The following is a 13,933-nucleotide window of genomic DNA, read 5'->3' as shown; positions in this document are numbered from 1 at the left end:
TATATATATATATATATATATATATATATATATATATATATATATATATATATATATATATATATATATATATATATATATATATATGATTCTATGTTTTTACTGTGTTTTAAACTTTGAAAATTAGCTTTTGATGGTTTGATCTTAAAAGGCTGGGTACAAATTTATAAAATAAAAAACAGATAAGTTGTCCATAGCTCCAGTTGAGTCATTTTTGATGCAAGGAAGATAAATCTACTATGCAGAAAATAATGAGTCAGTGAAATCCAATAGGTAGTGTTGATGATGCTGTCCTGGGAAATGTATGTTTGAATAGCAGCTCAGCCTGCTCCAGTTTCCAGTCTGAGAAGCAAAATACTGGCCACAAGCTCAGGTTTATTATATAAAAGATCAACTACTTTTGATCAGTTGAACAGAAAAATACTGTTAATAATAATAATAATATAAAAGATCAACCTGCTAATGAACTGATGTTGAAGGTAGCTGTGATGGTGCATTAGAAAAATAGTTGAATTTTTTTTCTTTTGAAAGATATTGATTGATAGATAATATAGCACTATTAGTGTAAATGAAGCTTTTGGATTTTAATCTGATCTAGATTTGGACCATGGCATGAAGGGGAGGCTTTTTCACCTCCAACATGGTCCTGATCCAGATTGAACTGCCTGCAGTTGCAATTGGCACCCATGGGGACTTCCCTCCCATGGAAATAACCATCATAGGAGCTCCCAAACAGGGGTCTCTCTCACACCAGGTTACCTTGGTCTTCTGTATCATCCTGCCAAACGATGAGGAGAATTTTGGTGCACATCTGCACCTGAGATCTGGTAAAATGTTTAGTACAAAGATCATCCTCACCTTGTGATACCATGTCAAAATGGAATGTGTGTGAATTGCTGTTGCTGGTACGGTAGGGGTGTATAACTTATTTAACTGTAACCTTTATCTGTGCTTTCCCTTCTAGTGGGCAGCCAATCCCCAACGTGACTTACACTGAGGAAGAGAAGAGAACCTGGGGCACAGTCTTCAGGGAGCTGAAGACTCTGTATCCCACCCATGCTTGCTATGAACACAACCACGTGTTCCCTCTTCTGGAAAAATACTGCGGCTACCAAGAAGACAATATTCCACAGCTGGAAGATGTCTCAAACTTCCTGAAAAGTAAGTGAAGGCATAGAGATGTCACTGACACCATACTATGATCTTACATGAGAAGTAGTAAACAATGAGCCATAAACATGTATAAATCTATCAGAACATAATTCTCTCCAAATTGTAATGTAGAACTTTTCTGTGCTTCAAGGCTGCACAGGATTTCGCCTGCGTCCTGTGGCTGGACTGCTGTCATCTCGGGATTTTTTGGCTGGCTTGGCCTTTAGGGTATTTCATTCGACGCAGTACATTCGCCATTCGTCAAGACCAATGTACACACCAGAACCGTACGTATCATTTCCTAGATGTGAACAGTTGTACTACTGCTAGAAGTAGCACAGAAGATCAACAGAGGACTTGACATGCTGGGTGCCTGGGGCAAAAAAGCCAACTGGCACTTCCCCAGTGGCAAAAGTATAATACGAGGGTCGCCCAGAAAGTAATGCACCACATTTTTTTTCTCAGCCTACAGTAATGGTACGAATGCGAAACTTTAGATATACATTATTTGAATTTTCAGGAGTGCGCACACAAATTTTTGGTTTCTTCAGACAGATAGCATAGCTGCAGCAGTGTTTCAAAATGGCGTCTGTAAGTGATGACCGTTACAAGCAGCGTGTCATCATTGAATTTCTCACTGCGGAGAAAGAAACTGTTGGGAACATTCACAAACGTTTGTGTACAGTTTATGGAGAATCTGCAGTCTACAGAAGTACAGTTAGTCGCTGGGCACAGAGGGTGAGGCCATTAGAAGGCAGTTCGGCAGAGCTCCAAGATTTGCAGCGTTCGGGGCGGCCATCCACGGCTGTCACACCTGACAAGACGCAGCTTGCTGATGTGCTCATTCGCGAGGACCGACGCATAACGACTAGGCAGTTGGCGCTGAAGCTGTCAATCAGCAAAGGAAGTGTGGATGCAATCATCCGTGCTCTTGATTACTCAAAAGTGTGTGCACGATGAGTTCCATGCTGTCTTACGGTGGACCACAAATCTCTCAGAAAAAACATTTCTTCTGAGTTGCTGAAACGTTTTGAAGATGAGGGGGAAGCGTTCTTGTCCAGGATTGTGACAGGTGATGAAACCTGGGTTCACCATTTTGAGCCCGAAACAAAACGACAGTCGATGGAATGGCGTCATCCTCAATCTCCACAGAAGAAAAAATTCAAAGCAACTGCTTCCGCCGGTAAGGTCATGATCACTGTGTTTTGGGACTGTGAGGGCGTCATACTCATTGATGTGATGCCAAGAGGCAGCACCATTAATTCTGAAGCTTATGTGAAGACATTAACCAAACTCAAGAAGCGCTTCCAGTGACTTCAGCGCCATAACAACCCAGGTGAATGTTTGATTCAACATGATAACGCTCGGCCTCACACAAGTTTGAGGACTTCGGAACACATCACTAAACAGGGTTGGACTATGTTACCCCATCCACCCTACAGCCCTGACCTAGCTCTCTCAGACTTCCACTTGTTTGGGCCATTAAAGGATGCCATTCGCGGAAGACATTTTGAGGATGACGAAGAGGTGATTCGCACAGTGCAGAAATGGCTTCGTGACCAGAACAAGGAGTGGTACGGACAGGGCATACATGCCCTTGTGTCTCGCTGGAGGAAGGCCATAGAACTGGACGGAGATTATGTGGAAAAATAGGGAGTGTAGAAGAAACATCATTCTTTCTTGTGTGTAAGTTTCATTGTGTTCAATAAATAATTGTTGAAGAAAAAAAATGTGGTGCATTACTTTCTGGGCGACCCTCGTAAAATGAAATGACATACATTCACTGGCATTCTTCCCCAACCACTGCCTAAAGTGAGCCACCAGACCCTTCTCAACCCATTTCTGCCCAACCCACAAGTATACACATTTGATCCCTGTTGTGTATATGTTACGTTGGGCCGAAATGGCTTGATGGTAAGGCAGCTGGCTCTGTTGACTAATATGTAATAATTATGACATTCCCAGGCCCTACAGGACTTGGTTTTGTAGTATGAGGTTAATATATTGAAAGTTTAATTTTTTCTACAGTATATAATTTTAGAATAGATCCCAACTTTGGCATAAACGCAACCCCAGCTATATACATAAAGTGTACAGTTGAAAGACTAAAATGAATCAATATAATTCAGCCAACAGAATAGAAAATAGAGAAGCAGCAACAGTATTTTTAAAACAATGAGTAATGTTTTTTTTCCACAAACCAGATGAATTCCTTTCACTTCTCTTTTAGTGATATTTGCCATGAACTTCTAGGACACGTCCCTCTGTTTGCTGATCCCAGTTTTGCTCAGTTTTCCCAAGTAAGTAAAGTCCTTTGGTTGAATGGTGGACAGAATTATTCAAAAAATCGGGGGCCACATAAAATGGTATAGAAAAGTACCAAAGACTCCAGATACTGTTTTCAGCAACTCCAATTTCTGGAATTTTATTTTTGAAGCTCCAAAACCCATGCAGTGAAACTAACAACATTGCTGTAAGTCAATTGTACTTCAACATTCATATGATGTGGTAATAACTAAAATATTACAGGGTTCCAAAGAGGTGGGGTTTTGTTGACCTAACAGGATTAGAACCTGTTAATTGATGGAGCAGTTTGCTTAAGGACAAACAAACTCCAAACAAATAAGAGACAGGTAAACTCACAAGCCAAAATCCAAGTAGCATCCATTCAAAAAAAAGGAGAGAGAGATAGATATCTGGTTGTAAGCAAGAGCAGAATTGTGTGGCAGATACTTACAACTTGGTGAGATTCATGTAAGAACTGCAACTACAGCAAGGATGGAGGCGAATGTAGGCAGGAGAAAAGGTAAAGAAGATGGAGAATTCTGAACTATGAAGGAGAAGAAGGTGACCCTAGACAAGGTGGGGTCTGTCAAAGCTACTCATTGCCAGTTTGTTGCAATTCATGGTCAATGAGTTCTTCTACTACATTTATGTATTGGGAAGAAAGCCAATAGAGGAGCTCTGTGTTGTTTCCCATGGTATTATCTGAGTAGGAGAATGAGTGGGTGACTAAAAAGAATGATGAGTGATGATGGTGGAGATTTATCTTGCTTAAGAGGCTTTCTTCAGGTCAGGCTCTTGGACAAACTACAGAACATTCTGCTTTGAGGCACAGTGCATCTTACAGGGAACTCACAGTCAAGGGGACCTGGAGGGGACGTTAAAAAATGGAATGGAAGAATTGAATCACTAAGAATTTTAGTGCATATATGAAACACTGTGCATTCAGAAACACTGGAAAGCTCTGTTTGTGTTGTGTGCCTTAAAAACCATCCACAAAATATCCAGAACCGGCTTTTGTGGTTGACCTGCCCCTGGGCAGAAACGTGATCAGACAAAGTATCTTTCTCTTAGATATTGCCAGATGGAGTTTAAGTAAAATGCAGCATTGCACCAACTGAAAATTCAACATTTCAGAATTTAAATTTGAATTTTGAAATTCCAAATTACATCTCAATTATTGAAGTAATAATGCTAAGGATCAACTTGATTATCTACTTTTATATCTTGATGTTTGTTTTCAAAATCAATAATCACAAATATTGGGGAAAATTATATTAAAGAACATACTGTGCATTTAAATTTTTGCAAAAATAGGAAAAAGAATTTTCTTGAAATTTTTTTATTTCAACTCTAGTGGCAAAAAGGATGAATTAAAAAAATTGATAATATTTTATTTTTTACAGGAAATTGGATTGGCTTCCTTGGGAGCTCCAGATGACTATATTGAGAAGCTTGCTACGGTAACTCTAAAGTGTTGATGGCATTTTTCACTATGATCCAGCACCAAATTTGGGATGCAAACTCTTGACTCATTGGCTATAGAATGCCATAGAAATCTCACCAAGAAGCAATGATTACATTATTGCATAATAATCATGACCTAATGGTATGGTAAAGGGATGGTAAAGTTTGACCATCCCTTGACTGTTTTATAAGGTGTCCCATTTACCCAGTACCTCCCAATAAAGACACAGGCAAGGGTATATGGTACAAAGGGCCACTTTATTAACTATTTAAATATACTTCAGATTGCAACAGGGCCTAACAAATAAGTCATGCGGGTTCTACATGGGGGAAACGGAGCTGCCCGTCTACTTCCCCCTATAGTGATTTGGGCGACCACACCAGACTCTGGGCAGCATCAGTACAAGCCTGCCACCCCCTTCATTGTCACCCCGAAGGGGCAGGGTGGCAGGCTAGCTCAGGCCACCCGAGCGAACCCGCAGTGCGCCTTTACCACCAGGCCAAGGTTCATCCAGCCTGCGTCACCCAGCCGGGAATGCCAGCATGACCAAGCGTGGAATCCACCTGGCCCTTGCCACCCTGCGGTGTACACCGATATGACCTTACCTACCCAAAACCCGCACGACACCTGCCTAAAGTGACCAAGAAGACCTAGGGAAAACCCCCATGGAAAACTCCACAGTCCGGGGTAGGCAAAAAACCACCAACCGATGTGCCAATTAGGCTGATGGCAAAAATTCCTACCCGGCCCCAGAAGGCGACCAGCTAGTCTCAGACTGCAAAAGGGTGGGCGGGTGGGTGACCGCTGCCTGGTCCCGACTGCGCGGGCTTCTCTGAGCAGCCTGCACGTGGCCCCAGACCAATTAGCCCCCAACCAATCGGCTGCGAGGCTGGCCCTTCCTGTGTCTTGTGCGGGGGCAGGGTAAACGCCAGTGGCGTGGTAATACACGTGCCACCGGAAATCTTTGACTCTTAGGCTGCTTTTGCATCAATGTGATAAGGGCTTACCACACTTTCCTGACAGTAAGCCGCCCTTTGGGTCCCTTTGGAGAGAAGGGCAGGATATAAATAAAGTTTATTAATTATTATTATTATTATTATTATTAAACCCCATTGAACAAAACAGGACTTACTTCTGAGTAGTCCTGGTTAGGATTGTGCCCATAGTCCCATTCACAAGATCATCCTGAGACCTTGTATTGTTTCTGCCTTGCTTTATTTCAGGTTTACTGGTTTACAGTGGAATTTGGGCTTTGTAAAGAAGGCAATGCCATAAAGGCTTATGGAGCTGGACTGCTGTCATCATTTGGTGAATTGCAGGTATGGATCCATTACTGTTATCCCTAATTTGGCAAATGAAGTATATTTCAGAATAAATGATGTATAGTTATGTTTACATAATTAGGTTCTCCTAGCATCAAGTCTGAATGCCTGATGAAGTCCATCAAGTCTCCCATATCTATGGGAGATATTTATGCTCCTCAACAGATCAAATGCTAGACATTTCTGATTTAAACATCAGCTCCATCACAAGCTCATGAAGCGGCCATAGGCATTCAAGCCACTTTATCTCAGTCATTCCCCTCTCTGTAATATAGAGACATTAATATTGACTAACCTTGCAGTGCTAGTGTAAAGATTCTTGCCATAATGCATGTGAAGGGCTGTGAGTATTTGGGAAAAGCATGGAAGTCCTCCATGCTGGTCTTATGTCCAGTGTGGAATACTGGACATTGTTGAGCTTCAACCTCAGAGGTCAGGCTGGATTAACCATGAACTGCAGAATAAGACTCTGGCTGCAGTGTGGTTAGAGTGTCAAATTTCTGAATGAGGAGAGTGTGACCTTTGCTGTACTCCTTTATAATTAGAGATGGGAGAAAACGGTTTTATTTTTTCCCAGATATTGGTGATTTCTAAAAGTTAGAAGTGCAGAAAGCAGTGTTATTTGTTTTTAATCAACTTTGTTCACATTATAATTATAAATTATAATCACTTTCAAAGTGTACTAGGTAGGTGATACAGGTGGTATAGTGTCAGCAGATGCAGCCACAGTCATTACCCATGCACCCTCCCATTAAATAATAAAAACCAAATTAAACAGGTTTGTGTTGTTGGTGGTTTTTTGCAGATTTTGGTTTGTTTTTACAAGAATGAGAAGGACAGAAAGTGGTGTTATGTGTTTTTATTTCATTATCACTCCCACCTGTATTTATAATTCATTGCTATATGGGATTGAATTACCATATATTGGCTTTGTTCCCATGTGGGGAAAAAGCAGAGATTTATAGCTCAGCAGCATGAGGAGAGCAGAGTACCTGGTACCACAGGGAGTTATAAAGCCAAGATGGGTTATGACAGGGGGTTCCCGACCTGGTGGTGTCTGTTGGTGCTACCAACCTTGTGGGGACTGCTATCACAAAATAGTGATGCGGGGGCTGGGCCAGGCACAAAACGGTGGCTTGGAAGGCAAGATGGCAATGGTAACAGCATGTGGGAGCCACCAGACACCTTCAAAGACACATGTGCACCTCATAGCACCATGTTGGGGTCTGTGGATGCTACCAACCTTGATATATTATTATATCACACAGACCTATAATAATAATAACTAGGTATTTATATACCGCCTTTCTGGTCATTGGATTACTCCTCTGACTTTATTCAAGGCAGTTTACATGGGCAGGTGTTTCTAAATCCCCCGAGGGGATTTTTACAATCATAGAAGGTTCTCCCTTTCAAGAACCATACAACATTTCAGATGGATCTTCCTGGTCTGGTTTTCACTTCAGGCCTCCAGTTGCCTCCCATGCAGACTGACAAGCAGTTCCTTCATCTCTCACATGGAGGGCAGCAGATGGAATAACTCAGCTTGGCTTGTTATCTTCGGGCTAGCAGAGGCTCTACCCTCTAGACCAGACCTCCTGCCTCCTGAGTGATATGATATCCTGGAATATACTTCAGAAAGGATTCCTATGCCTAGGAAGGAATCCAGGGTGGGTTCAGTTCTCAGTTCCATTTGGACTCCTTTGGATGCATCCCTAGTTTCTTATGCGTTAGTGGAAGAGGACATCAGTAAGAATCAGTAAGTGTGAATGGAAAGATTTATATCTAGGTCAGATTTTCGTATAGTACAATAAAACCACAGTCGGAGATTCAAATCACCCTTCCTTCCTCTTTCAGTATTGCTTATCAGATAAGCCTATCACTGAACCTCTCAACTTGGAAAGGACAGCCATTCAGAAATATCCTGTCACTGAATTCCAGCCCATTTACTATGTTGCTGAAAGTTTTAAAGATGCAAAACAAAAGTTAAGGTAAGATTGCATTTGTATTAGGGTTTGGTTGGACCGCTATTATCATTTTAAAATACAGGACAGCCCTTATTATCTGTTGGTGTTAAGTATCTGTTAAAAAAACATTTAAAATACAGGACAGCCTGTTATTATCTGTATATCTGTTTGGGTACCCATGTGTTCTGCCAAATCCCAATCCACTGGGCCTCGTGCCCACTTAAGGCTGATTAGTTTCCCTTGTGAAACTCACCAGTGCAGCAAGCAAAAGTCAGAGTCCAGTTCCAGTCCACAGATTCCAAGTAAACCAGTCCAGTCAATGAGAGTTGCCAAATCAGAGTCCAGAGCCAATAAGCCAGAGTTACAGTCCAAGGTCAGGTTCCAGGTAAATCAGTCAGGGTATCCAAGTCAAAGACCAAAGTCAATATGCCAAGTCCCAGTCCAAGGTCAGATTCCAAAGTCCATAAGCCCAGTCAGTCTCCTCTCCAACCTGCACACCTACTACAACCCACGCCCCCTTCCTGCCTCAGGTGCTCCTTATATCCCTGAGGGCCCTATTGCCTTCAAGTGGCTGCAGCTGTGCAGCACACTCTGCTGGATGCCCAGACGTTACCCTTAAAGGAGCCACTGTTGACACCACATCTACCTCCTCACCAGATCTTCCTAGATTCCAATACACCATGGATTTGAATGCCAATGGGTTCTGAACTTGCAGAGTGGGCCACCTGTAGCCCTCTAAACCTGACTGGAGCTGTGAGGCTTCCTACAGACTCCTGATCCTCGGAAAGCCTTGTAAGGCCTCCAGAAGACCAAAAAGCATGACTTCTGGTTTTTGCTCAAAAATCATAAGCTATGGTTTCAGCCCTCAGAAACTACGGTTGGGTTCTAAGGCTTGGGCCCCCCCAAAAATCTGCAGATTTCAACAACCACATATTTCAGTGTCCTTGGGGGTTCTGGGAACCAGACCCCCATAGATAATAAGGGTGGCCCTGTATTTATATCTTGCTTTTTGACAAACAGGTGTTCAAAGTGGTTTGCATAGCAAAAGGAATGAAGATAGTTCCCTTGCCTCAGAGACATCATCACCAAGGGGCTGTGTCCACAATGTGTATCTGTAATGCAGGAATGGGCATGGAGATCCGTTCTGCATCTTGATACTCCCTTGTAGTTACTTTGAGCTGAAGTTAAGCAGGGAATGCCACATAGAAAAAAATGAGAACAGAGGGCTGGGAATGTAATGCTACAGGCAGCACATGGAGCAGCCAAAATTAATCTCTTATTCCCAATTAATTCCCCTCTCAGGGCTGACCCAAATGCTGCCCCTCTATTCTGATGATGTGCCGGCCTCTCCTTGTCCTACTCCCTGTGTTTGAAAAGAAAAACTGGAAGTGGACTGGAAGTATGAAGGAAAGGTGATTTGTAAGCTAGAGCATCTTCAGTGCTCTAGCTTGCCATTCTCCATATAGCTCTTTCCAATCTAGGGAGCATGAGGAAGAGGCAGAGCAGTGGAGGTGACTGGGAAGGTGAAGGTAGTGCCCCCATCAATGTTTTTTGCATAAGGCAATTGCCTCACAGCCCAATCCTACACCCTGCCAGTTCCCAGCATGCAGCTGTGCCAATGGAGTTTCTGCTGCATGGGAGGGGGGGACCAGAAGCCAAAATGGAGGTCAGTTAAGATGTTTTTACTTACCTCTGTGTTGGCCTTCTGGCCACTTATGGGTCTCCTTGGACCCATGCCAGCTATGGAACTTGCATAAGTTCAAGGAAGGAAAAGAGCAGGTAGATTGGGAAAGGAAGGATAGGATCCTGTAGGAAATCCTGCCACCAGGATTTACCCCCTCCTTCCCCTGAACAACCCCTGCTCTCCTTCCCCACCCCAAAACTCCCCTACCCTACCCCACCCCGTCACCCACAACATGTCCCCACCACTGATGTACCAGGAGTCAGTGCAGCCCACACTACTTTGCAGTGGCAGCTGCAACTAGCCTGAAGGCAGCATGATTTTTGTGCCATAAGGGGACGTTTTGCAACAGCTTATCAAGAGACATGCTGTTGTAGGATTGGGCCAACAGTTGGTGTCATGGATGGGCTGGCCCTGCCCACCCTCTTCCTCCAACCTGCACACTTGCTACCAATTTGTTTGTTTCACAAGGAGTTTGCTTTATCTCTCACTTTTCATGCAAGTTCTGAAAAATATATTTGCTTAAGCGAAAGCATTCAAGTGCACTGCAATTTCTGTTTCTTTCCCCAGGAAATTTGCTTCAACAATTCCCCGTCCATTCACAGTTCGTTATAACCCATATACCCAAAGAATTGAGGTTCTGGATACGACTAAGCAGCTAAAGAATTTAGCTGATGCCATCAGCAGTAAGTACTTGCTTTTGATGTACCTCAATTTCCTCTTCAAGAGACTACCCAAACCTAAAGCATGGCATGTGCTTCCATGTTCACAGAGAACTCTTGTCCCTACTGTTGGTAGTAGCATCTGTCTTAAACACAGTTGCTCATCGGTTACAATGGTGGCCAGATGCTCATCGGTTACAATGGTGGGTGGCCACGCACTGACCTACCCACGTTTGTGATGACCGTAAAGCACTTTACACCAGCAGAGCAGGTGTTCTGCCAGCATAAAGGCCCATTAGGGTTGGGCCATTGAGGTCACCTGAGCCACTTGAATTTCATGCTCTTGGGAATCTGAGGGGCTTCATGGTCCAATGAATAGGCTCCAAGCCATTCTTTGTTTTCCAGTCAGTCAGAGGGCAAGGAGAAAAAACCTTAAATGGCCACTGCATTTCAATGAATAAGGCTACAATCCTATCCACACTTTCCTGAGAGTAAGCCTCGTTGACTATACTGGGACTTACTTCTGAGTAGACATGCATAGGATTGGGCTCTAAGAGCCCAATTCTCTCTCCCCCACCACCACTGGTGCAGCTGCATCAAAAATGGATGAGCTGTATTCAGCAGGGGTGGGGGAGGATCAGAAGGCTTCAGAGATAACTTCTGTAAGTTTCCCAATCTGCAATGGGTCTCCTCAGATCTGCACTAGCGATTTCGCTAGCATAGGTCCAAGGAGAGAAAGGAGGTGGGAAGCCTGCTGGGAAGAGGGATAGGGTCTGCTGCTTGCCATTGCCACTGGATCCACCCCATCCTGCAGCCTTGCCCCCTCCCCACCCTGTTTTGCCCTCTCCCTGCCCCCATTATCTCTACCCCCTCCACCTCTCCCACTGACTTACCTGCTCTGGTGGAAAGCAGGAGAGTCAACAACATGTCCTAACAGCACACTGCTGGAAAAGCACTTTATGGAGTATTTGCAGCAGTATTCGTTTCCAGGTCCAATTCAAGGTGCTGGTTTTGACCTTTAAAGCCCTATACTGCTCTGGGCCAGGGTATCTCAGAGATCGCCTTCTTCCGTACAATCCGGCTCGTCCTCTTAGGTCATCAGAGAAGGCCTTTTTACAAGTGCCGCCGCCTAAGGAGGTACGTGGGGCGGCGGCAAGAAATAGGGCCTTCTCAGTAGTGGCACCAATATTATGGAATTCCCTTCCCCTTGACTTGAGAATGGCTCCCTCTCTTGAGACCTTTCTGCGAGGCCTGAAGACATTTTTGTTTAAAGAAGCCTTCTGAGTGCATGGCCTTTTTAAACATCTTGTCTGTATCTTTTTAGTATTTTTACAGGCCTGATTCCTCTGATTTGCTACGTTTTGCTCTTTTTATCTGACTATGGTTTTTATGGGTATATGTTAATGTGTTTTTAATATGTTTTTATTTGTGTGTAAATTATGTTTTTAATCTGTTTTTAATATGTTGTGAGCCGCCCTGGGTCCCTTTGGGGAGAAGGGCGGCATATAAATCAAGTTTAATAATAATAATAATAATAACACACATTCTGCCAACCCTAAAGCGTAAGCAGCCCCTTCAAGATGAGGATCCACTAAGATCCTGTAAAGCCTCCTCGGGTGATAGGTCAAAGATATGTGGGAAATAGGAAGAAATCAGGGATTTTCACTACAATTTTCAAATGGAATCCAAAAGCTTTTCCTTGATATATTGAGTGGGCTACAGTTTTATTCTATTCATTGTCAATCTGAAAACATTTTCTTGGAACAAAGGCCTGGTTCCTACTGTACTTGTAAGCACAAAATCTGAAGTGTCCTATGTTGAGTGATTGCCCCACCACAGATCTAGCATGATGATAAAATGTCCATATCACCTGACACATCATGGCTCAAAGTAAATAAACACATGATGTAAACGTGTATGGACCAGCTTTCAGCTTTACATTTAAACAAGCAAGCTTGTGGCAGAGATAACTGCAAAGATAGGCTTGAATGTATCATATGCAATGCCTAATGAAATTTTTAGTGATCAAAGGCAGGGGCTGCAGTGCTGAGTACTGCAGACCCAGCCTTTGATTGCTGAAAACTCCTCCCCCCTCTTCTCTCCCCATCTTTTGAGATTTTATTCGGCTTTGATTTATGAAGTTTTAAATGTTTTTTATTTGGTTCAGAATTCATACAGAAGGCATAGCAGCCCCCTGAGAAGTCCCAGGTTGAGAGACAGTGACCTGGCCAGGATGTCCCAGCACGGAAAACCAGGGATAGATATGAACTTTTTAGGAACTGCATACAAAAATTGCACTTTTTCCAGTGGCAACTACCTATCTTTTGACCAGCATGGACCAGCCCCTCACAGATTTGTCTTCTGTCATAAGATTGTGTGTTTTGAATCCCACTCTCTGATCTCAAGGAGCACCTGTAGACATGAAGGCTACTATCGTGGCACTTAATCCTGTAAACCAGGGGTGTCAAATGTAAGGCCCATGGGCTGGATGTGGCCCCCAGAAGGAATTTTGCTGGCCCCCATTATAATTGGGCTTTCCCAGCATAATTGGGTTCTCTCGTATATTGAAATTAAGGACAAGATTTGCAAATTTTTCTCTTCTGTCACTTGCAGCTAATGAGTTTCTGTGTGAGAACAAAGTGCTTATTTTTGGCCTTCATCTGCTTAATGATATCACTTTCTGCTTAATGATGTCATTTTCGGCCCTTACCAGGTGCCATGAATGCACAAGTTTGACACCCTTGCTGTAAGCTATGCAGTGGAACTCATTCAATGTGCCCTAGTGTAGGGTTTCTTATTGATGCCCATGGCTTTATGGCAGTGCCATATGTCCTGTTCAGTTTATTAGAGGCAATGCTGGACATGGAACTGGGGAGACTTGAGTGCAAATGACTGCAGTCTCAGCGTCACTGTCTCTAAGCCCAACCCCTCTCACAGACTCACTGTGGAAATAGAAAGAAAAAGTTATGACCACATGGGCATAGCCTTGTGCTCCTTTGTAGACAGGCAGGATACAAAAATAATAAATAAATAGATACTGACTCTCTTGATTTCCTTGTAGATGAAATGGGACTTCTTTGCAACGCTCTCCAGAAGATCAAATGAAGATGCTCTCAAAATGTTTTTGTGGCAGAAAGGATGCATTGAAACAAATATCAAGCTTTTAAAAAATATATGAGTATGCCAATAATTATTAATGTATGAATGTAATCAGATATTTCATATTTGCAACATGGTTAGTATTAGTATTTTGTTATAGGCATATGATCATTGAAATGTTAATAGGCAAGTAATTAAAGAAAAAGATGAGCAGTCTATCAGCGCAGTCTTATGGGCATGCTGCATCATGGGAACTCCTGGCAGCCCAGCATGCTTTCTGGCAATCTCCAAAGGCAATG

At 43.0% G+C, this 13,933-nt stretch overlaps 1 protein-coding gene across 1 annotated transcript in view; it reads left to right on the top strand.

The window, feature by feature from the left end:
• The window catches only part of PAH (phenylalanine hydroxylase), a 40,733-nt gene extending 27,093 nt beyond the window's left edge, over positions 1-13,640 (top strand). The window contains exons 6-13 of the mRNA XM_066633332.1: positions 965-1,161; positions 1,304-1,439; positions 3,383-3,452; positions 4,842-4,898; positions 6,127-6,222; positions 8,083-8,216; positions 10,444-10,559; positions 13,597-13,640. Of these exons, the coding sequence (XP_066489429.1) occupies positions 965-1,161; positions 1,304-1,439; positions 3,383-3,452; positions 4,842-4,898; positions 6,127-6,222; positions 8,083-8,216; positions 10,444-10,559; positions 13,597-13,640 (850 nt within the window). The remainder of the gene's footprint in view (positions 1-964; positions 1,162-1,303; positions 1,440-3,382; positions 3,453-4,841; positions 4,899-6,126; positions 6,223-8,082; positions 8,217-10,443; positions 10,560-13,596) is intronic.
• Positions 13,641-13,933: the final 293 nt, after the last annotated feature.

The sequence above is a fragment of the Tiliqua scincoides genome, chromosome 7, assembly GCF_035046505.1.
Source record: "Tiliqua scincoides isolate rTilSci1 chromosome 7, rTilSci1.hap2, whole genome shotgun sequence".
Taxonomy (NCBI): domain Eukaryota; kingdom Metazoa; phylum Chordata; class Lepidosauria; order Squamata; family Scincidae; genus Tiliqua; species Tiliqua scincoides.
This window is presented reverse-complemented; position numbering and strand designations above follow the sequence as displayed.